This window comes from Oryzias latipes, chromosome 19 (assembly GCF_053564925.1).
Source record: "Oryzias latipes strain Hd-rR chromosome 19, Olatipes_Hd-rR_3.1".
Classification (NCBI taxonomy): Eukaryota; Metazoa; Chordata; class Actinopteri; order Beloniformes; family Adrianichthyidae; genus Oryzias; species Oryzias latipes.
In genome coordinates this window covers 2,855,314-2,883,038 of record NC_136255.1, presented here as the reverse complement: position 1 = coordinate 2,883,038, position 27,725 = coordinate 2,855,314, and the positions used below count along the sequence as shown (strand labels likewise).

The 27,725-nt window shown below is 45.5% G+C and overlaps 1 protein-coding gene across 3 annotated transcripts; it reads right to left on the bottom strand.

Moving 5' to 3' along the window:
- Window positions 1–569: 569 nt before the first annotated feature.
- Window positions 570–27,437, bottom strand: grnb (granulin b). Of its 3 annotated transcripts, XM_011488532.3 has the most exons (16): window positions 27,226–27,437; window positions 26,895–26,969; window positions 26,368–26,496; window positions 20,237–20,344; window positions 19,240–19,381; window positions 17,863–17,975; window positions 15,288–15,417; window positions 15,117–15,208; window positions 13,918–14,068; window positions 12,601–12,698; window positions 11,474–11,707; window positions 11,164–11,400; window positions 10,144–10,392; window positions 9,842–10,075; window positions 8,719–8,955; window positions 570–1,560 (listed from the first exon to the last, which is right to left on the bottom strand). In XM_011488532.3, exons 3-16 carry the CDS (start codon window positions 26,494–26,496, stop codon window positions 1,414–1,416), a joined length of 2,301 nt encoding a protein of 766 aa, XP_011486834.1. In that variant the 5' UTR covers window positions 26,895–26,969; window positions 27,226–27,437; the 3' UTR covers window positions 570–1,413. The 3 variants fall into 3 exon arrangements, with proteins under 3 accessions (XP_011486834.1, XP_011486836.1, XP_078793712.1); XM_011488534.3 differs by lacking the exon at window positions 8,719–8,955; XM_078937586.1 differs by lacking the exons at window positions 15,117–15,208; window positions 15,288–15,417 and having other exon boundaries at window positions 27,226–27,433.
- Between the last annotated feature and the right edge of the window lie 288 nt (window positions 27,438–27,725).

The window sequence follows — 27,725 nt, the reverse complement described above, 5'->3', positions numbered from 1 at the left end:
GACATGTTTGAAATTAATAAAGTTTGGCCTCAATTACAAAAGGGGTTTATTCAGACATACCTTTGGTTTGTCTGAAGATTAATAACCCCTCTTGTTAAAGTAAAATATGTCCAACCCAAGAGGCCCTCAGCTCTCATCTGACTGCCCAGCTGTTGGACAGGACAAGTTAAAAAAAAAAAAAAAATAAAATAAAATAAAAATAAAAAAAATGAATTTCTGGAAGCAGCACTTCTCCGTTTACGGCGGAAGAACAGAAGTCGAAACCTTTGCAGTGAAGAAAACAGACTAAAATGTCACGTGTCCCTCATCCTCCCCCCTCCGTCTCTGCTGTAGTTTTAGTTCTTTGGTTTTACATTACATCCATTTGTTTTATTCAAAGATTTCATGAAAACTCTATACTTAAATGTTTGGTTTTTTTACAGGGAACATTTTCTATTTCCAGTTTGATTTTTAAGGGGGGAAAAAAACTCATTTGTAATCCAAGAATGGATTTGTGATGTGATGTGAGGATCCAGGAGGGAGGAGAGGAGGTGGTGTGGAGGTCAGCTGCTGTTAAGAACAGACCAAAGAACTTTTTCAAAGGTTTTATTTAAGCCTTTTTCAAACATCAAGGGGACAAAAAGTCACAGACTATAAAAGCTTTTCTCTGTTTTCACCAATCATCTGACAACTTAGGACAAAACAGACAAAAATGCTGTTGTCAAGGGGTCTGCTAAATGACCTCATTTGTTTTTATTACCTTAAGAAACGGAGAATGTAACATAAGAAAAAAGCAACACTTTGGATGCAAAGAACCCGTCAACCTGAAGAAGGCACACGTTGTCTGGATTCGGTCGGTCTTCCTCTGCGTTCAGCAAAAAGACGTTAAAAGGGGAAGAAAAGAGAAGTGGACTACACAGCTGTCCTCTTTCTAAAACATAAAATAAAATAAAAAATCCTCCAAAAACACAAACAGATCCCAGAGACGCAGATTAGAAATGAGACGAGAAGCTCTTCAAATGCTTCCGCACTTTCTGAAATGTATTCATTGTCTACATGAAACAAGGGGAAGTCCAAATGTCTTTAGAGTCTGTTCAGAGGAGCAATGGCGGCCTGAAGCCACACAGGGGGAGTGTGGCTCCCATCAGGCATCAGAGTACATTCATGTTGGCCTCTGACCTCACAGAAATGATGGAGGAGGGTTCCAGATGTGGACCTCCAACCTGTCAATCAGACCGGGACGGCCCCTAAACCACACAAACATCTCTAGGACGAAAAGTAGCTATAAAATCATGCTAAGAACACGCGTGGGCTCCTGAGGAGAGTTCAAATGAAACTAAAAACGTTCAGTGTCTGCCATCATGACTGCCTCTCTGAGGACAGACTTCAGGGAGGACGTCCCTTCACAAGTACAGGAGGATGGAAAAGTGACGGTTAGAGTCCCTGAGGGACAAAGTCTGTCCTCCTGCCCCCAATCAAGGAGTCCCAGCTGAGCCGGGGCCCCAGAGTGCAGCCTCCCGCCTTCAGGTCACACGAGTATCCAGCTGGGCAGCAGTGTTTGGAGTCCATGCAGCACACAGCCTGCAAGAACAAACCCAGGGAAAACACTGAGATACGGGTAGAACCAAAGGTTTTGTCGTTCATCTACAGCAGTGTTTTTCAACCAGTGTGCCACGGCACACTAGTGTGCCGTGGGAAATTGCCCTCATTCACTGATCTAAAAGCAATTACCATCTCCAGGAAATCAGCTCTTTGTTCATCCAAACAGGCCCTGATAAAACACTGAGTAGTTAGGAATATAAAAGATCTTAAAATTACTTTTTGTTTGTGTTTATTTAATTCTATTAAAGACATTTTAATAAGAATGACAGTACGCGATTTAGCTGCAGCTATAACTGTCAGGAAAAGTCCCGCCCCTTTAACTGTCTCCACCGATCATTCTTGAAGGCTTAATCACATGTCATCAGTCTGACCAATCAGAAGTGCTTAAAGTCTTCACTTCCTTGTTCTTAATTCTGCTGATAAAGTCGCTCAGTTCTAACAAAAATACCAGCTAAAGCTCGTCTTTAGCGGTGTAGCTTTCCACAGAGTCCGGTGTCAGACCGTGGAACAAGTGAACAAAACCATGAAGCTCAGAGACGCGAGTCTTTCTGCCCTTTTTCGGCAGTTTTCACACTACATCTCCCATGATGCATTGGTTTAAAGCAGGGGTCGGGAACCTTTTTGGCCGAGAGAGCCATAAACGCCACATATTTTTAAAAGTAATTTCGAAAGAGCCATACAATAATGTACTTTCCCACACTGAGGCACGGGCCCAAACTTCTTTTAAGGTTCTTTATTCTGGTTATTGTAGACCGCAACAAACGCCGTATAATTAATTCAGCAACTCCTGAATCTCTCCCGCTGAGACGAGAGCGCTTCTCCCAACTTTATATTCCCCTGCTCCTGCTCCAGCCCTCCCATTTCCCTTATTTGGCCCATAGCTGAACCCCATTGGTCCAAACTACCTAACAACAGGCTGAGCGACAGAACTGAGGGCCAATCAGATCGCTGCATGATGCGTTCAATGAACTCCAGAACTTTTAACGCGGACCGACAGTCATCCAACTCAGTCTGCGACAATATGTTTAAAACTAAACATTCAAGTGAATGTGTGCATTTGATGTAATTTCAACACTTTTAGAGTACAATAAGTTTGTGGATTCTTTTTAAAAGCATCGTTATGCTGTTGCTAATAAATGATGAGTATTTCTCGTAGTAGTTTTGCTGATGGTTTAGTCCGGTTGATCTGTGGTGAGTTTCTGCTTCATGCAGGCGTTGAAACTTTTTTTTTTTTTTTTTTTTTTTTTTTTTTTTTTTTTGTCGTATTATTTTTTATTTATTTGTTACATTTAGTGTGTGTGGGGAGGGAGAGGGGAAGAATGTGAGGGGAGGGTGGAAGAGAGTAAAAGGAAGAAAGGTGAAAAGGTGGGGGATACAAGCACTGATTTGACTAAGTTATTAATTTAAGCTGTAACAATTATACCAGATCTGCTGGAAAGACGAATGTTACATCAAAGGTGAAAATCTGACACTAAGATGAGCGAGAAAAAAAAACTGTCCATCAATACACTGTAGGTAAGGAGGAGGGATGAAGCAGACAGGGAGCAGTGTGGAGTGTGCACGTGCACGTGGGGGTGGAGATACATGCATGCTGCCGACGTGAACCGTGTGTTCATAAAGGGAGCCAGATCCTACCCAGCCAGACCAGCCAGACCAGGAGAGGGGAGGAGAGCCCCCCAGGCCAGAAGCCCCCCCAGCATCCGGACCCAGGCAGCCCGGGAGGGGAGGAGGAGGGGACCGCCCACCCCACCAGCCAGGCACAGAGAGGGCCCCCCTACAGGGCCCCCCCCAATGCCCAGAGGCACAAGCGAACCCAGTGTCCGGCCCCCAGGCCACAAGACAGGAGCGCTTAGCCGTACCAGGCGGCAGCCATGGGGGCCACCGGGCGCCGGACACCGAGACAAAGGCCAGGGACGAAGCCAGGGCCCCCGGAACCCAAGAGCCGGCCACCACCCGACCGGCGCCCCGTCCCCGCAAGCCAGCCCAGGCCCGCGACCTTAGCAACCCAGGGATCGCCACGCACCCACAGCCACAGCCACCCCCCTAAAACCCTACGCACTACCACCCCCCCCCGCCATAATATCTGACCCCCCCTCCCCAACCCTCTCAGTGCCCTCCCCTCTCTGTGATGGGGAGGGAAAGCCCCAGAGGGTCCCAGCGAGCCAGCCCCCAGGTCGGTCCTACCCATGCACTCACACACACATACTCACAATCATCTGGTTACCCTCCCTACCCCCGCCGCCAAGCAGCAACCCCCCCCCAGCCGGCCGACCCCCAGCGCCGCATGCCCGACCCCTCCCGCAGCCGACAGGACACCCTTAAGCCCGGCCGCCCTGAGAGGACCAGGCGGGTGAAGACCGGCCGCCCCCCCCCCGACCCCACCCATGTATGGAGGTGTGGGAGTGCTGTGTGTGTGCTGCAGGTAAAATAGGAGGTCACCAGTGTGGGGGGATCCACCGCTGCCAAGCCGCAAAGCCCCCCACTCCGGAGTCCCTCTGTGAGTGGTGTGTATTTGCTGTGTGTGTGCTGCTAGCATGCAGTGTGTGTGTCTACAGAGGAAGTTAAAATTGTGGGGGGGCCAGCGAAAGGTGAGCACGGATGTTTCACCGTGCCCCCCTCCACCAGACCCTCTCCACAAGGCCCTAGATGAATCAGAGTGTCTAATATGCAAGTAAAAAGCGGGGAGGAGGGCGGGTGCCAACGAGAACCCAGAGAGGGGCATCCCCAGTGAGCCCCGCCAGCATACCCCTCCCATCCAGATCCCGGGGCCCTATGTGCCTGTGTGCAATATTTGTTTGGGTGAGAGCGGGGAGGAGCGGGCGGATGGGCACAACCGGGGGAGAAGGCTCCCCCGAGCGACCGGCCCCCCAGCCGGCCGCGGTAGGCGCCCCCCCTCCCAGAGCGGCCGGGCAGCCAGAAACGCCAAGCCAGCCGCAGTCGGAGGCCAGAGCCTCGCGGCGCCGAGAGACAGCCAGCAAGGAAGGGTCCCGGTGCCAGAACGGGGGGGGCAGGGGGTCCAGCCCCACCATTCATACCCTGGCCCCCCTAAGGACTAGCACACTGCCCCCCCAGGCCCCCCCCCCAAAAAAATAAATAAGTAATAATAATAATAATAATAATAATAATAATAATAATACTAATAATAATAATAATAATAATAAAATAATTAATATAATAATAATAATAATAATAATAATGAAATAAACCCACCCAAGTGAACCCATTAACCCCTGCTGTGACTGCGGCGCCGACCCCCGGGGGGCCAGGCCACGCGCCAACTACCGGCCACGGGCGAAACACCGGCCACGGGCAGACGACCCCAGGCCCCAGAGCCCCAAGCCCCCCCCCCAGCCCCCGCCACGGCGACCAGCCACCCAGCACGGCACCCGGCCGCCGTTCCCGGTCAGCCGCACTGCCTACCCTGCGCCCAGCAGGCACCCGCCCAGGAACCCCTGCCAAGTTGCCGGCAGAGTGTGCGCCCCCACCACCACCCCACCCAGGCAACCAGAGCCCCGAACCGGGAGAACGACAGGCCCGGCAGAGCCCACCCCCCCAAACCCACCCCGGCCCACCCAACCAGCCAGGACCCGGCTCAACCTATCACCATCCCACCCCCACTAGGTGATGTGACTAACCAGCTGGAGCCAGGGAGAGTCTGAAGCCGACAGGTTTTTTGTGGAGGACATTATCTCTGAACTAATATGCTCTGACATGAGGTTTCTGTAGTGGTTGATGCTAAGATTATTTTTAGATTTCCAGTTTAGGAGGATAGTTTTCTTTGCTATACATACAGCGGTGAGAACCATATAAGCCTTGTTAGATTCCATGTTGATGTTATTCAGGTCACCTAATAAGCAGAATTTGGGGCAAGCAGGAATCTTATGATTAAACCAGATTGATAAATCCTCACAAACCTTACGCCAGAATGATTGGACAGGTGGACAGACCCACAGGGCATGCAAATAGTCGTCTATGTTGTTACCTATGCACTGTGTGCATGTAGCAGACTGATTGAGACCCATTTTAAATAACCTCTGTCCGGTGTAGTGAGTTCTGTGGAGAATCTTGTATTGAATAAGTTGCAGATTAGGGCTTTTGGTCATATTAAAGGCATTCAAACAGATCTGTAGCCAAAATTGATCACTAGAATTCAATGATAGCTCAGACTCCCATTTTGTCATGGGTAAGTAAATGGTTTCATCTATGTCTGATAACATCTTATAAATTTTGGAGGTGAGTTTGGGATTTTTAAGGTCCATGAAATGTGTTACTGTAAGGGGAGGGTCTAGGTCTATTTGGGTCAGGCAGTATTTAGTGCTTATAGCTGATTTAAGCTGCTGATATTCTAGAAATTTGTTTATATTAATTCCATAGGTTGAGGATAACGTTGAGAGGGACATAAATTTTCTATTCTGAATTATATGCTGGAACTGCTCGATTCCTTTGTTCTTCCATGAAGCAAAATGAATCATGTTTTTGTTAATCAAAATGTCAGGGTTATTCCAAATGGGGGTAAGTTTACATGGAAATAATGTGAGGTTGTTTTTTTTAAGAAAATCCCACCAGGCTGTTAAGGATGAGCTGATGTTTAAACTTCTGAAGCATTTGTGTTGTTTAATTTTAGAACTGAAGAAAGGTAAATTAGAAATATCTAGGTTATCACAGAGATTTTGTTCTATGTCTAGCCAGGATTCATCTAGCACACCAGGATTCAGCCATTTTTGTACATAACACAATCTGTTCGCGGAGTAGTAGTCCTGGAAGTCTGGAAGGCCTAGTCCTCCTCTATCTTTAGGTTTTTTAATAGTTTTTAAACTAATCCGTGGGGGTTTACCTTCCCAGAGGTATTGGGAAATGAATGAGTCTAATGATTTGAACCAAGTAGTTGGAGGTTTGGAAGGAATCATTGAAAATAGGTAGTTAATTTTTGGGAGAATCATCATTTTTATGGCTGCAACTCTCCCGATTAGAGAAATGGGTAGAGTTTTCCATCTAGTGAGATCAGCCTCGGTTGTTTTAAGTAGTTGGGTGTGGTTTAGCTTGAGTAGATCAGAAAGCCTAGAGGAGATATTTATACCTAAGTACTTTATGTTGCCTGTTTGTATTTTAATAGATGACGGATTTAGATAATTGCAATTAATTGGTAAAATTGTGCTTTTAGACCAGTTTATGGAGTATTCTGAAACTGAGGAAAATCTATTAATTAGGGAGATGATTTGGCAGATGGAAGATTGTGAATTAGGAGTAAATAGTAAAACATCATCTGCATAAAGACTTATTTTGTGTTCTAAATTTTTGGTTTGAATGCCTTCAATGTCTCGACTTTGCCTAATAGCAGCAGCTAGAGGTTCAATAAATAGTGCAAATAAAGACGGAGATAGTGGACAGCCTTGTCTGGTTCCTCTTTGTAAATTAAAGCTTGGAGATGTTTGATCATTTGTTCTGATACGAGCATTAGGAGAGGCATATAGTATTTTAATCCAGTTAATAAATGATTTTCCAAAGCCAAATTTGTTCAGGCGTTGAAACTTTAAACGTGATCGTTGGTTAGTATGAATATTCTGTAGATGTGAGACAGACTGATCACATGCAGACGCAGAGCCAAACACACACTCACACGCTGCAGTGAGTGACGGCCAGCGGGTTTTACGTTTTTACAATCCCTGCGCGATTCACCTTACTGCCTGTCCCCATAACCCCCACCCTCTGCTTTCTTACTCCCACATCCCGTCTCCGCAACTGCGCGCTCTTTCTCAGAGACGGGAGCGCGCAGTTTTAGGTACGGCAATTCACAGGTTTCAGGCTGGTACAAACTCTGTGAAATAATAGATAATAGTAAACTGAAAGTGCTGGCGCAGAAATTTCTCTCCAAGCACCGCTACTACTGCGCGCCTCTGGCATGGCATCGCGTCCGAGAAGAACTGGACTAATGATAAAAAAAAGTATAATTAAAGATTTGTCTGGGAGCCACATGCAACCATCAAAAGAGCCATATATGGCTCGCGAGCCATAGGTTCCCGACCCCTGGTTTAAAGGGACAGTGTCCCAGCGCACAATGAGTTGTCCTTTTGAAACGTCTTGAAACCACAACAAACAAACAGTTTCTAAATTTTTCTAATTTAACTTTTATTTCGTCTCTTAGAAAAAAACAGCCACATCTTCCTGCTTTTTTTTTTTTCCACGTGAGATTGCGGGGGGGGGCTGTCGATCAATACAGACCATGAATTCCTGCTTTTTTTTTTTTTTTTTTGGATGGTGGTGTGCCGCGGGATTTTTGTCAAGGTTAAATTGTGCCGTGGCTCAAAAAAGGTTGAAAAACACTGGTCTACAGATCCTCCTCACATCCTAAAGATCTCATCCAGATCTTCTCAGCAGAGACCCGCTCTGCTAGCCTGCAGCACGTCTCGCTTCCACATGCAGAAATAACAGACCATATTCGTGTTTTGGACGGCGTTACTAGCCGTCTTTCCATTGTCTGTGGAACTGTTGGCTCTACAGCTCCTCTGTAGAACCAACAACCACCATTTCCCCAAATGGCTTCATCCGTAGCCCCTCCCACGTGCAAGGAGCTCGCCGCTCCACGGCCTGAAGAAGCGTCTCCTTTGATAGATGATGATGAGCGCTAGCGCCGTGGCAGAATGTGAATGTATCGGCTGTCAATCAAAGTATTGGTCACATCCGTCGCATGTTTTTGAATGATTTATCGCGTTCGTCGGTTTGTGTTTACTCACATTAATTTGATTAAATGGAAACAATGTATTTGTAAAATTGTGTTTTTTTGGACAATTCTGGAATTTGAAAACGCAGCTAGTGGAAGCTCCCTAAAGCCATCAGGAATCCTGTTAAACAAAAAGACCAACTTCATGCATTAATCAGTGGAATCTAACGCAGATCAATAAGTAATGAGCGGGATTTGATCATGTGATGGAGCGTGTAGAGGTTTGATGAAACTGAATCCAGTTACTGACCAGCTGGGTTTCTTCCACCTCCTCTTGTTTTAGCGATTTATAAAAAATACCAACATATACAAACCGAGATTCAAGTACATGAGAGGCAAAAATTAAGTCTTTAGATCAACATTGCATTTGAGGTTTGCATTTCCAAACGTCTGGAAAGCCCCTCGTCTACTGAACCTACCCCAGGTGAGGGGCAGCAGCCCCACGCCGTGGCTGAGATCCGACAGCAGGTATTTTGCTTGGGGCACTTAAACTCCCCCGTCCCGTCACATGGTACATCCTGGGTGTCCTGGGGCTGGGCCGGCACCACCCGGCTCAGAGGGAGGCCTTGGCCGGCCTTCTTCTCGCAGGTTCCTGTCTGCATGTTGCAGGTGTAGCTCTGAGGACAGCAGTGCTCGTGGTCGGCACAGCAAACCGCCTAACGCCCAACAGGACAAACTTCTTTAAGGACACCATCTTTTTGTCTGTTCACACCTTTTAGTTAGTCATTTAACGGCGTGTCTGTTTCATGTGTTTGCTAATAAACCCTTAAAAAGAAGGAAACCTTTCTTGAATTCAGTGTTTGATCAGCAAAACATGCGAGCAGCATCTAGACGCCTGAGCAGCTGAATCCTGTTCCTTTCTGGACCGAGGACAGAATCTCCTGTTTCAGGTCTGGACTGTTCTACCTCAACACCTGAGTCCCCTCCTTACCTGAACACCGACTGCAACATTTATCAATCATCTGCAAACGCTGTGTTTTTGCAGATATTTTGCCCTTTTCTCTGCCTTCACATCCAAAGCAGAGTGCTTGCGTTTCTGGAATCTAGCTCTCAATGCAAACCTGCTGCGTTCCTTTGATTAAAACGGGCTTCATTGCTTCGCTCTTGGAGCTTCGATTCAGCGAGTGCTGAGCCTCGTTTCCACTGAGCGGTCCGGTCTAGTCCGGTCCGGTTCAGAATGGACCGTCGTGGCACATGTGGGGTGAAGCTGACAACAAACAGCTCGTTTTGGTTCTTCGTAGATACAAAGCATTCTATGTCGTTAGGAGGATTGTGGGCGAAGAGGAAATACTTTCTTTAGACATAATGACCTATAAAATCAATGGGTTTCAACAGTAGCTCCGCCCTAACCGGTCCATTCCATTATTCTATGGACCTACAAGCAACACGGGCCCTAAAATGGTGCGGTTCAGTCCGGCTTAATGAGTTTATTTTATAGTGGAAAACCTCAACATACCGGACCGGACCGGACCGGACCGCAGAGTGGAAACGAGGCTCTGGTTTCAGAGGAGCTCTTGGTGGATGCATGGTTGGTGTTCAGACCTTGACCAGTGGGCAGCAGCCCCAGCCTCCCGTCTGCAGCGGGCAGCAGGTGGTCCCTGAAGCACAGCTGCTCTTGTTGTCACATTTGACGTCGGTCACGCCGCTCGGCTCAGTCAAAGCGCCGACTTTGGTGAACCAGGGGACCACATGGGAACCTCTTGAGCAGGAGGAGCGGTGGGGTTGGCAGGAGTGTCCGCGGGGACAACAGTGGTTTCCATCTCCACAGCACACGGCCTGGGAGACAAACCATTTCTTCAGAGCCTATCCTGAACATCCGGGACTGATCTGACCTGAGCACTGACCTGTGGCAGCGGGCAGCACCCCCATTTGAGCGTCTGCTCCATGAAGCAGCAGGTTGTGTCTTTGGGGCAGCTGGTCTGAGCGTCGCACTTGTTTTCAACAGGCCCAGTTTGACCGGACCGCTGCTGCAGAGCCGGGAGCTTCTGCCGCCACGGCAGACTTGGACCGCCGGGTCTTTCACAAGTTCGGTCAAATGCGTTGCACTTGTAGCCTTTGGGACAGCAGTGGTCCAGATCTGAGCAGCACACAGCCTGGAGGAACAGGATTCACATGGAACAGGAAATGGTTTTCAGGGAGGTGCAATTGATGACCTGAGATCCTGTCTGACCGTGTCAGGTTAGACAGAAAAAGAACCACTACACTCTTTAAATAAAATTATTTTAATATACTTATAAAATATTAATTGACTCTAGGATGATGTAATGAAATGGGCGGCACCCACAAGGACAAAAAGGCGGGGCCTCAGAGATCGAGTCGACTCACTTCCAGGTGAGAAAAAGGGCTATGAAAATAGCTCATATTTCATAAAAGAAATAGTTCTTTAGTGTGCCAAAGCTCAGATATTATCATAAATGTGGATATAGTTTACTCTGAAAGGCTTAAGAAAAGCATCATTAAGGCTCTTTAATATGCAAGAAACATGATGTTTTCCATCATTATGACTTTTGGTGGATCTTTGGTTGAAACATGACGACATTGGTGCAGAATCCAATATTTCTTTATGTGCTTTACGCTTGATCCAGCTATAAACCACTCTAACCATAATTGGTCTCAGTTATCTGACATCTTAAAAATATACCGTCATGACCTAATTTACTAAAACAACTGAGCCAAAGCTACAAAGCCATCATTTATTGAAATGGTTGGCATTTTTCTTTAAAGCCAAAGAGTCACAATGTGGGTATGGAGGAGCGGCCTGGGGCTGTGGAGCCTCCAGACCCCCTAGCTTCAGCAAACAGGTTGGTACTGAGGACAGCGTCTTCTTTACCTTCCCCTCCACTGAACTACTGTACATCTCTGACCTGAGGTAGAGGACAGCAGGCCCACTGTCCAGAGCTGTTCTTGCAGCACGTCGTCCGTCCTGGGCACACGGCGTCTTTGCCGCATTTTTCCTCCTCCATCCCTGCCGTCAGACGGGGACGTTTGGTCAGCCAGGGGAGCGGGGGGGAGAGGCCTGAAGGGTCGTCACAGGTTTCCGCCTCCAGGTTGCAAATGGTGGCATTTGGACAGCAGTGGATGTGATCGTCGCAGCACACGGCCTGGAAGGTGAACACATCCCACACGGGTGAGCTCGTGAACGCCTCTTTCAGAAGCGTCCGCAGGCTGGAGTACCTGTGGCAGAGGACAGCAGGCCCAGCCTCCAGCCCGGGTCCGGCAGCAGGTGGCCTCCCCGGGACAGGACGCAGACTCGTCACACCTGCCGTTCTCGCTTCGGTAAGGGAAGCCGGGCGTGTTGGAGAGCAGAGGCGTCAGGGCGGAGCCTGACGGATCGTCACAGGTGGAGGCAACCAGGTTGCAGACGGTTCCATGAGGACAGCAGTGCAGATGGTCCTCACAACACACAGCCTGTGTGGAAGCAGCAACACACATCTGACAGCAAACAGCCAAAAACAGGCACCTTCCACAGGAGAACGGCGTTCACGGCTGAAAATGTCTAACCCTGAAAGGACAAGCCGCCGTCCTTCCTAATGCTGACGTGCTAGAAGGATCTCAACCTGAACCTGATGCTAGAAAACTGTAGACCCCAATGATCCACGCGGGGGCAGCACAGCCGCCTGCTGGGGTGTCTCAGCGACCACATGATGGTGAACGGTGAGCCGCTCAGGCTTGTTCTCCAGGCTGCCACGTTCATCTGTTTTAAGTTAGTTCTACAATAGGACAGGCTCATAAATAATACAAATCAGTTGCAGTAAATCAGAGGATATACTATGGAGAGACGTGCACTTCATTCTGAGATGGTTCTTCACTGACTTTTTGAGCAAAAGTAAACCCAAATGTGTTTAGAGTGATGTTTGGCAGAACTTCTCACCAGAATCTGCAGAAAGATTCATAGCAAAAGGGGTTTATTCAGGCATACCCCTGGTTTGTCAGAAGATTCATAACCCCTTTTGTTAAAGTAAAATATGTCTAACAAAAGAGGCCTTCAGCTCTCATCTGTCTGCCCAGCTGTTGGACAGGACAAGTTAAAAAACAAATAAGATTCATAGCTCTGTTTTCACACTTCCCTCTGCCTATTGGTGTTTCTGCACTGAGCAGGTGGGTCTTACCTTTCAACAGTAAGCCAATGAAAAGACAGCCAGCAGAGGCAATGTGAAGGCTTTTTTAAAGTTCAGAACTTGTAGGAGTTTGAGCTCCATTTTAGCTGCTGTGCAGCATCTTAGCGTCACCATCAAAGGAAGTAGGTGGGGGTTTTTACTGCTCAGTGCGAAGCAGAGGAGGCGGTGTCGGCGTCTCCGTACCTCCGGTAAAGGACAGCAGCCCCATTGTCCCCTGGAAGCTCTGCAGCAGGTGCTGCCGTCAGCACAGGCCACAGAGGCGTTGCAGGGAACGGCCAGACCTGCAGGACAAACATCACATGTTAGCACGTCTGCAAACGTGACTTTAGACTCCACTGATTACATTCCAACACCTTTGATATTTGTCTACAGACCAGGAAGATAATCTGCATGTTTCCAGTTTTTTTTTAAGTTAAATCATCCCAGTGAAGAATGTTTAAATCCTAAACAACATTCATTAATTTAGGGGTAAGTTGGTCTTAAAAATGTTTAACCAGCTTTAATCCTGAGGTATGTTGGTGGCTTTTCTTTCCCTTGCATTCATCTCTCCAGGTTCTCCTGCTTTCCTCTGTTGCTATGAACTTTCCCCTCCTACATCTGGGATTGTTCAAGTCTTTTTGACAAAGATATTGAGGGTTTTTTATACGTTTTACTGCCATCCAGCCGCACAAGTACAGACAAAACTACAACAACTTCTGATCATCAGACTAGATTCTGGATCCACACTGATGAAATCCAGGTTACTTCTACATAGGGCTGGGCGATTCATCGATTCATTCGAATTTGTTGTTTTAGACGATTTATTTTTGGGAAGATTGGGGTTTTATTTTCTCTGCTCTCTTCCGTTATTCAGGGTAAAGTCAGTCTGTTGCAAAGCTGTGATAACAGCAGCGAGCAAAGAGGAGTTTCTTCTTCCGCGAGGCTAAGAAGAAAAAATACAAGCCCATGTGCCCCCCCATGAGAAGCGCCCCCCACCCCTATAACTTCAGCTAATTTGCTCCGTGTAGCTACAGTGTAAGCTGTTGAAGCGGCAGAACGTGAGAGGATTTGATGGGGATCCAGACAGATCTGGAGGATGAAGCTGCTTTACTCCCAGCAGAAACAGAACTTTGAATAATAGTGTTGATTTGGAGACGGCGGTGTGGTTCCACACTGATGCGATGATGCTAAATGTTAAGCTAACGAGCCGTTCCGTGCTGCTGCTCCCAAAAATGCTCTTCCGAGCGCGTTCTAGTGTTTCTTTGCATGAGATGCTCAAGCTAGCGGTGGCTCATCAAACATCTGCTGCTTTGTTCTGCAAACATTTTTACCGCTTGGTTTCAGTTGAACTTTGTGTTAGAGACAATTTCCAAAGTAGATGTTAAAATAGAATCGTTTTTGTTAAATATATTCCATCATTTGGAATTTTTCTCAAAGAAAGTAAAAGCAGAGAGAGAGAAAAAGATTAAAATCGAATTTGGACTGAAAACTTCTACAAGGTCTACATCCGGACTCACTGACCTCTGACTGGGTGTGTTTTAGGTGGCGTCCCTGAAACTGGCACCATCACAGCCTCAGCAGTGCCCCCTGCAGCTGAGACACAGGTACTGTGGGCCAGGTCACACGTGGTGCCTTCAGGGCAGCAGTGCATGTGATCCGAACAACACACAGCCTGGAAACAGGCAGAGAAATAGTCTCCAAAGCAGTTTTAGATTCATGAAGACAGTCTTTCAGACAAAGTCGGGTTATTAGAGCATTTTCTTGTAGCATTTCTCTGATGATGGAGGACATAAATAAAAGAATTTAAGATGAAAACTGTGTTTCTGAGTTTTTCTTTATTTAAATTGGGATGGATTTTTTATGATAAGACCAAAAAGGAACTGCATTTCCAGAAGAAAATACAGGGTTGATGCTGTATTGCTGAAAGAAAATAAACCTTAAAGGGTAAAAATTGGCACAAAAAAACAACAAAATAAATAAATAATTAAAGAAATTATCAAAGTTGACCATAAATAAAGTGAAAACAGCACAATAACAAAAAATATATTTTTGGGAAAAATGCCAGAGCTGGGAATTGAACCAGCGAGCCTCTGCACCAAGGATTCTCCATGTATTTCGATGGAGGCAAAAACCCTGGAAATCCTGGAAAATCTGGAAAGGTTCAAGGATCTGAAGGACCAAAAGTCACAGCTGGAAAAAGCTGAAAGAGCTGAACATTTGAATAGTTGAAATAGCTGAATAATTGTAGGAAGAGTTAAGCGGCAAAAAATGGAGGAAGATCCTAGAATAAAGAAAGAGAAACAGGAAAACAATGGTTGAAGGATTTACAGCATTCAACCCATTAAAGGACCACCAGGAACACTTTTACAACAGATCAAAGTGGGAAAACGACAGCATAAGTGTCAAAAAGTCCTATTATCTCTCACACACCCAGGTGTGTGACATTTGTTCTTCGCATTTGACCCCTCCCCTGGGGGAGAGGGAGCTGCAGACACCGCCGTGCTCGGGAACCATTTGGTAATTCAACCCCCCATAATGCTGAGTGTCCCATTTTTAGAGTCTTTGGTATGACTCTGCCTGTTTTTGAACTCACGACCCTCCAGCCACAGGGTGGACGCTCTACCACAAGGCCACTGAGCTGGCAAAAGGCAGGCATCAGAGGGTCTCCCTTGTCCTGAGGAGCACTTTGAGATGTGGGAGCAGGGGTGTAGGTAACTCACGTTGGGCAGAGGACAGCAGCCAAAGGTGCCGTTGTTCAGCTGACAGCAGGTGGTCCCGTCTGGACACATAGACCTTTGGTCCGGACACAAAACTGACGGGGAGACGGAGCAGAGGGATCAGGAGATGCAGTCTGGTGAAGGATCTTTTCTTCAGCAGGAACCGCCGCTTACCGTCTTCAGGTGAAGCGGAGACCGCTCTTATTGGCTCCACGCGCGCCTCCCCAGACTTGCAGACTCCACGCTCCAGGTCACATGTGGTGTTGCCAGGGCAACAGTGCAGATGATCGCTGCAGCATGTGGCCTGCATGGGGTCCCCCATGTCAGGAGGAGAGAGAGAGAGAGAGGAGCATGTTCATGAGGAAACAAAGCAGAGCCAGAGAGCAGCTTCCTCTGCTCATCAACAAACTTCTGTTGATGCTTTTAGAAAACCCCTGGAGCATCGTCTGTGTGGACCCACAGCATCGCACGAAGATCCTCCCCCCACGTTACATGAGTCACCCTTCACAAGTGTAGCTCACAGGGTTCAGTCTGCTTCTTCAGCTCAGTCCCCCCTGGTGAGGCTAATCCGATACACCCTAGAAAGGTGTGTTTCTACCAGGATTATCCAGCTCACACTGACAGATGCCGTCTAATCTCTGTTTCCCGACTGACAGAGAAAAATCTAGAAGAAGACATGCCTCTGCATGAAACTCAAGGGTTGATGGCCTTCCAAGTGTGCATTATCAGAAATTAGGAAGCCAAGTGTGTTCATTTCTGATAATGAACACTTCTAAGGCCATTAACCCGCTTATACCGTGGTCACAGAAATATTCAACCATTTTTTAGTCCTTCATTCTTGTTATTTTTCTGGTTTGGGTCACTTTTTTCACAAAAAGTGGACTATTTGTTACGTGGTGCGGCGCATTGTCACGGTAACCACCGCTGCAGTCAAGGTCCGGCGATATAAAGTGATATACATGCTGATGGTCACGATGGGTTAAATAAAGCATCAGTTCAGAGAGAAAGTTCACCTCTTACCGCTTGTTTTTGTCCAGATGATGAAGCTAAAGTTTGTTTTAAAGAAGCAGCGCAGGGATACAAAACACTTAAGCTAGGTGACCGGATCTACTTTTTTAGGCGTGCATTATGAACGCCCATCAGTCAATCAGAATCAAGAATTCACCAGGACCATGGAGTAAATCTGAATAAAAACTATCAAATATTTATGAATACAAAATATGTTTTGAATGGAGAGAAAGGAACTTTGCCGAAAAGTAACAAAAGCTGCGACTATCCTTCCTGTAGACAGAAATCCCTTCAAACAAGAAAAGTCTAGGAGGGTTCGGCTCGACGTTTCCAATCATGTGAAGAAGGAAAACCAGCACATGCGCTCGATTACTGTCTGTGCAACTGCACTTTGTGTTCATCCTCGTTCTTCCCACAGAGGGGCAGTGCAGAGGAAAGATCTGTTTTGTCGTCCATCATTTTGATGGTGTGGTCTGTCCAATAACTGCTGAATAATGTTGGGAAAATAAGCTTGTGGTGAAACATCTCTGATGCTCAGCTGTACTCAGAAGACAACGCTGTAGAATCTCTGATGGAAATGGTGTTAAAGGGTTTTTAACTGTAGCATTTTTTCTTCTTCCGCTCATCCAGGACCGTGTCGCGGGAGCAACTTCAACCTTCTCTGATTCAATGCTCGACACATTCTGTTATGAAAGACTAGGAGAAAAAGGATTTAACGTTGATTTTTCCCATAAGCTGAATTTACCTGCTCAGCTACAGGAGTTTAAAAAACTTTAATTAAAAAAATGTATCTGAAATGTTTCAGGTCCATTAAAGTCCCACTCCAACTGTTTTGGATCTGTTGTAAAATCGTTGCATCTATTTTTTAGACCCATTTTCTGCAGCGCAGAAAGCAGGAGCCCATCAGAAATCCTTCTCTAGGTTCTGTGCGGGACTGTTGGCACAGAAGTAAGCCTCCAGTGACATCCCAGCATTCCTTTGTTTTAGGAAGGATTCAGTAAAACCACAAACGTGTGCGTTTGTCTCACTGAAACATTTCACACTTGCTTTAAGGACCCACTCCATCATCTATTGATCTGCTTTCAAAGCGTTCCCAGTGGGTTTTTTCATTATGATGATGCAGTTTTTAGACAAAAACCTGCGTTGTTTTCTAGGACAGTTTCATTAGATGAGGTGTGGGCGGGATCGTCGGTGCAGAGTAAGCCATTGCTCATTTCCCATCGTTTAGCTTACAGCCCCTCACAACCCCAGCCTAACATTAGCGGTGCAACAAAAGATCCAGATTCCAGCTCAGACCCGGAAAACAGAGACGTTCGTGGATCTGTTGGTCTGACAGTGGATGATCAGAATGGAGTGGAGCCGGACGCTTGTGGTCCCGCTGACTGTAGTTTTATCATAACTACAAGCTTTCCAACAGGAGGTTTTCGTCTGCTCCTGATATGCCACAGTTTGAATAAAGGAATAATCCAAAATGCAATTTTAATCCTAATTTGTCTTTACATTTGTCCTCCAGCATCACTGTCAGTCACCTCAGTGAGGAGCGGAGTGTTCCTCCATCGTTTCAGTTAGAGTCAATATCCGGGCAAATGTGTTGAAGTGAACAGAAATATGAAAGAAAAACATGCTGTTGGGAGAGAGGGATTTGGAGACAGGGTATAGTGTGGTTTAAATCCGGCCTGAAGAGCAGCGGAAAACCTTTTGTCCCATGTAGAATAACCAACACTGACACCTGTGTGCGTACCTGTGGGTAGGGGCAGCAGCCGAAGTCTCCACTGGTCAGCAGGCAGCAGGTAAATGAGTTGGGGCAGCTGCTTTTGCCACCAGGACACACCACTGAGGCAGCGGCTGCAAATACTCAAGAACACAGAAAGAAACCGATCAGAGACGATGAAACAAACTGAAGACCACATGTCCATCAATCAGGATTCATTCAAGTGGGGCGTCTGCGTCACGTGCTTCCGTGAGTATAGATGTCGTCTTCATCACACATTTTGGGATTTGAACTGTTAAGCTGCGTTCACACCCAACGGGATTCGCACAGGCGTCCAGTTTCAATGTTAAGTCAATGAGCAGACGCGATTAGAGATCTTGAGGCACAATTTCAGCGTCGGATGTGGCGCATCGGTGCAGCAAAAATTTGAACTTTGTTGCGTCAACCAATAAGGGACTCCGCTTTAAAAAGATCCTCCAATATGAACGATGTGTTTTTTTTCCTCTGGACTAATGCGGGACAGCAAGTCATCCAACTGTGTCAGAGAGAGACGGAAGTAACGCTGAAAGCGTCCGTCATTCAGACGCAGCTCCCGCAGGAGGAGAGAAGCTCTCCGTACCGTGAGAGTCTCTGAATGATGTCATGAATCCAGACATGGAGGAATGATTACCGATGCTTCAGTGTTTTCCAACCTTTATAGAGCCACGGCACACTTTAACCTTGACAAAAATACCGCGGCACACCAGCATCCAAAAAAAAAAAAAAAGAAGAAGGGGAAACTAGCTTTAGCTGGTATTTTTATTAGAACTGTGAGACTTTATGAGCAAAATCAGAACAAAGAAGTGAAGACTTTAACCACTTCTGATTGTTCAGACTGATGACATGTGATCGAGCCTCCAAGAATGATTGGTGGAGACAGTTAAAGGGGCAGGACTATTCCGAAAACAGTTAATACTGCAGCTAAATCTCGGTACCGTGATTCTTATCAAAATGTCTTTAATAGAATCAAATAAACACAAAGAAAAAAGTATTTTATGATCTTTCACATTCCTAACTTCTCAGTGTTTTATCAGGGCCTGTTTGGATGAACACAGAGCTGATATCCTGGAGATGGGAAATGTTTTTAGATCAGTTAATGAGGACCATCTCCCACGGCACACCGGTTGAAAAACACTGCTCTAGTAGAACTTTTCACAATAGATAAACCTGATCTCTAAACATCACCCGGGTCGTCCGTACTTTGTAAAGAGGTTTACACAGACATCACCCTATGTGGCGGGGTCAGGGTAAAGGCGTTTGACTCCTCCCACACTTGTCTGTCATTTCTGGACAGACGTTGAGCTGTGAATTGAATGCCTGACATGGAAACAGCTGTACAGATGCTTAGCTTGTTTGAAGGCCCCCCACCTGGTAGAGTCCCCACCCTTTGAGCAGGCACCTTCTGCAGCATGGGGAAAGCCTGCAGAGACGGAGACGCACACTTGGAGTGCACCAAGTCACAAGTCGTTCCTTCAGGACAACAGTGGCGCTGGTCCTCACAGCACACCGCCTGCAGAGAAGCAAATCACTTGTGACAACCAGGACCATCGCTCAGGCCAAGAGCAGTTCTGCTCCTCCTGGAAAGACAGCCGAGGAGGAGGAGGAGGAGGAGGAGGAGAGCTTCCTCGTGTGAAGAGAAATGAGATCATTTAATATGGCTGCCACTTACTAATCATGATTACAGTCTGTGCCTAAGTGACAGTGGACTTTTTGCTTCGTCATGCAATGAAAAATTGCATTCGTCCGTCCTCTTCGGGCATTAAAGACATTCAAATGAACTCGTGGTTCTGACCCAAACTTGGGTTTCTGCTGACAAAATGCATTCCTTGGCTTCTTAAAGGTGAGGACGGTGGAGGATTTTATAAACCGCCGTCGTACCGTGACGCTCACACGTTAAAGGAACGTTTTTCTCTGAAGCCAGAAGCTTTGAAAACAGGAGGTTGGAGGTCAGACTTTGTTCTCTGAGAATATCCAGACATTCCCGGATCGCTGTTGGACAACTTTCCAGCCAGTGGTCATGACAGCTCATCCTGTTCTCAGCAGATGGTCTTTCATGTTTGCTCTCTTTTTGGTAGACTTTAAATCTGCTTTATACACTTTAAAGATCTGCCGTTTTCATCCTCCTTCATCACACTTTACCAGATTTTGTCGTTTGTGCTCCATTTACAGAACACATACTTTCTCTGAGATTTAAATCTTAAAAGACAGTTGTTTTTTTTAAACCAGAAACAAGTCTCAACATCCTGAGATCTTCAGATACCCTTGAGTATGAATTCTTTGCAGCCTGGCTTTTGATAAGACAGTGATGTCATCAAAGCAGTTCAACCCTCAGACAACAGAACGTGGGTCTGCGACCGCTCCTCACCTTGGGGAAAGGACAGCAGCCCCAGGAGCCATCGGGAAGCTGGCAGCACGTGGTTTCGTCCGGACACTCGGACTCCTGATCCGGACAGATTACTGCCCCCACCCTCGTCTGGAGCCACACATGACGGCAGAGCAGAAGAAGAAGACCTGTAACGTCTGCATATCATCTGAACGACAGAGCATCTGCTATGGAGCATCCAAAAACTGACCACCATGTGGGTTTGTGTCTTTCAGAGTAGGGCTGCACGATATGCGATATTAGTGATCAATATTGCGATAACGATAAATTTGCGGTAAATAAACAAATAGAAAAATAAACAAAAACATCATTCCCATTTCATCGCAACAGTTTAAAAATTATACTCCAAATGACCCTCATCGACATGGGGGACAAACGTCAGGGTGGCTAACCCTGGTCCTCAAGAGCCTCAACCCTGTCTGTTTTCCAATTCTCCCTAGACTGCTCGATAATGATAACCAAAATCAGGTGTGTTCAGTCAATCAGGATGTGAAATCACTTGAGTCGGCCAATCAACAGCAAGCTGGTTAAGGAGAGCTGGAAAACAGGCAGGGTTGAGGCTCTTCAGGACCAGGGGTTAACATAATAGGCCTCCATCTGATTGGTCAACAATGGGAAGGAGTGCATCTGATTGGTCAAAGCATAAAGGGATTTATTTGATGTGTTAAATGCTTCAAGCTGCTAGAAGATTGTTTTAACACATTTTGGGTTTGCTATTTATTGCGATATTCGCCGTCTTTTGCGATATGCATATTGCAGAGCTGGATATTGCGATAACGATAAATTTGCGGTATATTGTGCAGGCCTATTTCAGAGGTTTCTTTTTACGCCTTCTGAAGGACGTCAAAACGTTTTCTGCAGGGTCATTTATCTTACAAGACTCAAACATGCCTGTTCACTGTCCACAACAAAAGCATTCCCACTCGTGTCAAAATGAAAGTTTCAGTGACAGTTTGACCTGATCAGTTCTCCAGTGGGAAAGGCATCTTACATAAAGTCTGTTATCTAATCCACTCTTCATCATCTTGGTGCAAGAATGCATGTGAGCATTTCAAATAGCACAGGTGACCAAACAGGAGCCTTGTTCAGATGCTGTGAAACAATCAAAAATGTCCACTTTCATGTTTCTTTGAAGTGCTCAGAAAACCTGGTTTAAAAAAAACAGAAATATTCTTCATTAACGGTGGAATGAACAGTTAAAAAACACTCTTCACAACACAGAAAACCAAAGAAAAACCAACCAGACTGAATGTTTATGTGCCGATAAGGGATGTAAGTGTTGGCGCTAAAGAATGGCCGGGGTCACATGAATGGTTGCCCGGGGAAACACACTGGGTCTCCCAGTGACCAGCGTTGTACAAACACCCGCTTTGTGTGGTGGCGTTATCATCTCATTCTCAGAACAACGTGCTCGCTTCAGGATGTTCCTCAGAGTTCCTTCACAAAACTGGAATAAACAGAGGGAGCAACAGTCCTTTGAGATGTTTGACGGTTGGTATGAACCAAAGTTATAGCAGAGAAATCCGCTCTGACACGGAGTCCAGATGACTTTTTGAGAACCCTGTCTGCTGTGGATCCATCCTGGATGAAGGGGTCTTCACAGTCCTGATCCACACTGATGTGTTTGGAGCTAAAGCACTAAACCTTCCAGCGTTTTTTGTGTGGGAGACCCTCACTCTGCCCCTGACCTTCATCCAAAACACAGCGGTGTGTAACTGAGTTTTGAGTTGGTCCACACAGCGACAGCGGCTCCACTTCTACACCTTCATAAAGTTGAACAAAGTCAGGGGAGAACATTGACGTTTGCACGTCTAAACGTTGAGGCCAGGTGAACGATCAGTTGCTCGACTGTAGCAGAAAAGTCAACAACAACTAAGTGAAAAGCGTTTCTTAAAACTATTCTTCCGTTTCTGGATTCTCTAAACAGGCTCGTCTGTGTCTCTTCGGGAACCTGCTTGCTTTCAAATGCAGCAGAGTCTGTTCCAGGCTTCACCGTAGCCACACAGTGCATCCTGGTACGGTTTGAGGAAAATGAAAGACTCCGCCCTCTAAATGTCTAAGGGTCCCATGGGTCGCTCTATTTGCCCACGTATTCTGTTTTCTTTCATTGCAAAGCCTGTTCTCAGCTGTGAATGAAGCCTGACACTGGAGGAGTTGACGTGAGCTTTACTGAACTTCATCCACTTGGCCTTTTCCTACAGAAGACATACAAACGGTTCTCGCTCAACATTCATTGTGGTATGCCACAATGGAGAGCATGCTCCTGTGTGCTGAACCCAGACGTTTGTTTCACGTTCAACGGTCCTGACTGACAGACGTCAACCCTCTAGAACAGGGCTGGACCACGAGCAGCTGTGTGAGAATGATATAACATGGAATGTAGATGAAAACATTTGGATTGAAAATTATATTCTAAAACAGAATAGTGCTACATGAATAAAGTTTCATTCATTCATGATCCTTTCAATAAAATAAACAAATATTTATGAAATAAAACAATGACTAAATAACACTATGATTTTCAAAGACAAAAATTCAGAAAAAATATACTGATAAATAAAAATAATTATAAATAAATAGTGGATCCTCTGCCATCATAATCCTAATAAAGACTTTGAGGCTGCAGCTCCTCACTCGTCAAACAGTTTGCACTAAAACTGATCATCTGTGTCCTTCACGTCTGTTTCTCATCCAGTAATAATGAAAAAGCACATTTCTATGTCTTCTGCTGCAGCTAATCATATATCTGTGTTACCTTTTCACCAGAACAGAGTTCCCTCATTTATTGCAGGAGTTGCACTCAAAAAATAACCGTGTTCTGTAAAATCCACAGAGTCTGATTATTACAGACGTTTTTTAATGGCAGTAAATCTCCTCACTGCTTAAATACACTTTTCTCATACATACATGAACATTTTCACCTTTTCTCTTGTTTAAATTCTCAAACTTTCACAGAAATTAGGTCCAGGATCTTTGATTGAAAACAAAGATCTGATCATCGATCACAAACTTCTGTAGATCTAAAGAGCTCCACGTTTCTGTTCAGGAGACACGGCACGGACTGAGGAGATTGATTGACAGGGTCTCCAGCCAATCAGGACACAGAACAGGGTGCACTGTTTAAGAAAAGCAGCATAATCGCTCAGAAATAATGAGCTAAACCGGGAAAGATGGACTGGGAAGGCTTCTGTTCTGGTTGACAGAGACTTTAGAGCAGGGGTCGGGAAGCTATGGCTCGCGAGCCATATATGGCTCTTTTGATGGTCGCAGACAAATCCTTAATTATACTTTTTTTTTCATTAGACCAGTCCTTCTCGGGCGCGATGCGATGCCAGAGGCGCGCAGTAGTAGTGGTGCTTGGAGAGAAAACTATCAGTTTACTATCATCTATTATTTCACAGAGTTTGTACCAACCGGAAACCTGTGAATTGCCGTGCCTCAAACTGCGCGCTCCCGTCTCTGAGGAAGAGCGCGCAGTTTCGGGGACGGGATGTGTGAGGAAGAAAGCCGGGGGGGGGGGGGGGCAGCAGGTGATGGGATGGTAAAAACGTAAACCCGCTGCCCGTCACTCACTGCAGCGTGTGAGTGTGTGTTTGGTTCCATGTCTGTCTCACATCTAAAGAACATTCAGACCTACGATCACGTTTGAAGTCTCAACGCCTGCATGAAGCAGAATCTCACCACGTATCAACCAAACTAGACCATCAGCAAAACTACCACGAGAAATACTCATCATTTATTAGCAACAGCATAACAATGTTATTAAAAAGAATCCACAGACTTATTGTACTTTAAAAATGCTGAAATTACATCAAATGCTCACATTCATTTGTATATTTAGTTTTAAACATATTGTTGCGGACTGAGTTCAACTTGGCTGTTGGGCCGCGTCATAAGTTCTGGAGTTCATTGAACGCATCGATCAAGCAGAGATCTGATTGGCTCTCAGTTCTGTCGCTCAGTAATTTGGACCAATGGGGTTCAGCTATGGGCCAAATAAGGGAAATGGGAGGGCTGGGAGCAGGGGAATATAAAGTAGGGAGAAGCGCTCTCGTCTCAGCGGGAGAGACTAAGGAGTTGCTGAATTAATTGTACGGCGTTTGTTGCGGTCTGCAGTAACCAGAATAAAGAACCTTAACAGAGGCTAAGTTTCAGTGCCTCAGTGTGGGAAAGAGACACTACATTAATGTATGGCTCTTTCGAAATTATATTTCAAAATATGTGGCGTTTATGGCTCTCTCGGCCAAAAAGGTTAAACCCCTGCTTTAGAGGGTTTCAGGTTGGAGCACAGACTGCAGGAGGGGGGAATAAAATTTCACGTCTTGATCGTGTGGCCAGAAAAAAAACAAAAATAAAACATGGGTCTCAGATATTGTAGGAGCCCTATTGAGAAACATGTCCTGTGGGTGTCGCTGTTTTTCATATTCTGCTGTCAATTATAAATTGGTCGATGACCTGACCACACACAGGTGTGCATGAGCCAGACGGAGAAACTGTTTTTGACCGCTTGTGCGGGAAATGAAGCAAAAGAGTAGTCCAATCCGTACAGTAGTGTAAATAATAAAAGAAACAAAGTAATGCAAAGTTGATCGGAGTGAAAGACTCATTTTCTTTGTCGTATAGGGAAACTACAGCCCGCTTGGCGCGTCAGTCAACTCTGGCGTCGCACATCCTACAGATATTGTTCAGCGGGCCGGACCACACATGGAGGCGGGCCGGATCCAGCCCGCGGGCCGTGATTTACCCCACCCCTGCTCTAGAAGGAGGGCCTTCCTCCTAGTTTAGGAGAAGGACGTCCTCTCTCCTCCTGGGTACTACCACCCAAAAGCACTGTTAACATGGTTTCCTCACTGAATCATGGCTCACCTTTCATGGCCTCACTGTTTTGCAGATTTTTCAGTGCAGTTTTACATGTTTGTTGTTTTTTTTAAACAGTGCACCGTGTTCTGCATCCTTATCTGATCAATCTCTTCTGTCCGTGTCTCCAAGTTTACAGAAATCTTGGCTGGCGATTAGATGTTTGTTTTGATTCTATAAAACTGGACTTATTTTTCTACAAATGTTGGAACTTTGAGAGTTTAAACAAGAGAGAAAAGTGTGAAAATGTTCCCGTCTGTCTGTCTGTCTGAGGAGAGAGTGGAAAGTGTGCACTGAGGGGCTGTAAAGCCTTGAATCCTACCTCATGGATTGTACGTGTGGCAGATTATTTCTAGAACGTAACCCCGCTTTGTCATTCAGCTGCATCATCTGCCTCCATCCAACCTTCTCTGCATCCTCCTCGCTCACACCAACCAACCTCATGTCCTCCTCCTCTGCATCCATAAGCCTTCTCTTTGGTCTTCCTCTAGGCCTCTTTCCTGGTAGCTCCAACCTTCATTCCTCTCCCTTTCAGAGTAAACCTCCAGCTGCTTCCAGCTCTCACTACAGACCACTAAGGCATCTGCAAAATTCATGGCCCACAGAGATTTCTTCTCTTCGAAAATATTAAATTAGCATCAATCCATACCTGAAACTACAATATTAAAAAATAATAATAATAATACTCTGAAAACATCTTGAAAGACAACTCAGTTTGATGAACTAACGTGACATTTTCTAAGTGAAGATGAACCAACTTTTAAACCCAGCTTCATGCAGCTTTGTGCCCATCTCACCTGGATTTCTTGAGACTCTTAGGTAACACTCTGTGGTTTCTGCTTTAGCCACACTTTGTTTCTAAAGAAAAGAAGCATTGCTCCACATCCTGCTGATTCAAGGCTCTGTCAAAGTCAGCCGTTACTACAATCAAATAAACTCACTTCCAGCAACTCCACAGACAGAAAAAAAAAAACAGGAAGTGGATTGTGGATAGAAAAAAAATCTGCTTTCTGTGGATTTCCAGTAACCATGTTTACCAAGAGCACATAGGCATTGCACCTCAAGGGCAGAAAATCTACAGATACTACGATTTCATCCACTGACGCAGATGACTTATTCTTTTTAAGGGAATAGAACACCGCTGTGCCCATATCATGACACTTTCTCCACAGGCTTGCAGAGTAAACATTAAAATTACTCGTGAAACAATCTTCATTTTAGACATTTGAAAGCAAAGAGGCATTTGTTTTCCTCACATGGGGGAGCGGACATGTGAATCCTCCATGGCTGTTCAGGAAGCATTTGTGTCCGTCTGCACACACGGCTCCATCAGGACAGAGCAGGGCAGCACTGAGCCCCACCAGAACCACACACAAGGCCCTCATCTGTGGAGCGCAGACAAAACGGAACCGCGTTTGACGGGATCATGCAGAACACTCCTCTCATGGATTCCCTGGGCAGCTGCACATCCCTATTGATCAGGTTTCCTCACTGCACTAACTCACATGAACCTAAATAATACATCAGCCCATCTATGCATCATAAATCTTTAAAAAATAAGCGTTGAAATTGCTGTGCATCAAAATTGTGCCTGACATTAAAAATGACCTCAAACATCTCTTATTTTCTATCACTATTCAACTTTGATGTCTCTACTTCTAATTTTTGTAATTAGCAGACCGTCAGAATTTACAACATATTCATTCCTGTTTTCCTATCTATCATTTTAAACGCCATGAAATGCGTTTTAATAATAGATAAATGCGTTTTAAGGTCATTCTACCTCAAAGCCGATAGAAGATCGTGCAGGTCGTCTGAAAACAACAGAAAGCTCACAGATGCATCCTCTTCTGATGACCTAAACAAACAAACAAACAAAAAACAAGGGGTTATCTGAGAAAATTCTGAGCAGCATTTAGGAAATTTAAACATTTAAAACGTTTAAAAGCACTTATCAAAAACGAGCTAGCTGCAGTTAGCCTAATAATCCAAATCACTAAATCAATTTAGCTTAACAAGCTAGCTGTAAACCTCAAAGACATTTTTGTTCTTCTTTACTGTTATTTTTAATTTTTGTAGGATAAACAAAACTGTACAACGAAGGAGAAACATACTTCCCAGCAAAGTCAAAACACTTCCAATCCACGCAAATCTCCCTGCTGCTCTATGAGAAGACAGAACTGCTAAGGTGCTCTTCCGTTAGGCTAATAATCACGTGACACACTCGCACGTGACACTGAGGGCACTCGCGCGGCTGAAACCGGCAGTACCCAGCAGCCAACAGCAGGGGGCGGCATAAACCCCGCCCAGCACTTTCAATTCAATGTATGGGAAAATGGTTGGCTATTTGTAGTGAGGTTGACCAAAAAAATAATCTTTTATTCGAATATTCATTAAAATAAAACCCTTGTTGTAATCCAAGAACACATTTTCTGCATCAATAAAAAACTCATGAATCAATCAGCTTAATGACATGTTTTGCTTTTTCTTAAAACAATTTAAGCATATTTAAATTCTAACTTAGTTAAATGTATTGATGAGTCATTTATCTGTTAGGTAAATCATTTTGTATTTGCATTACATTAACCGGAATCATCATTATAAAACAACATGT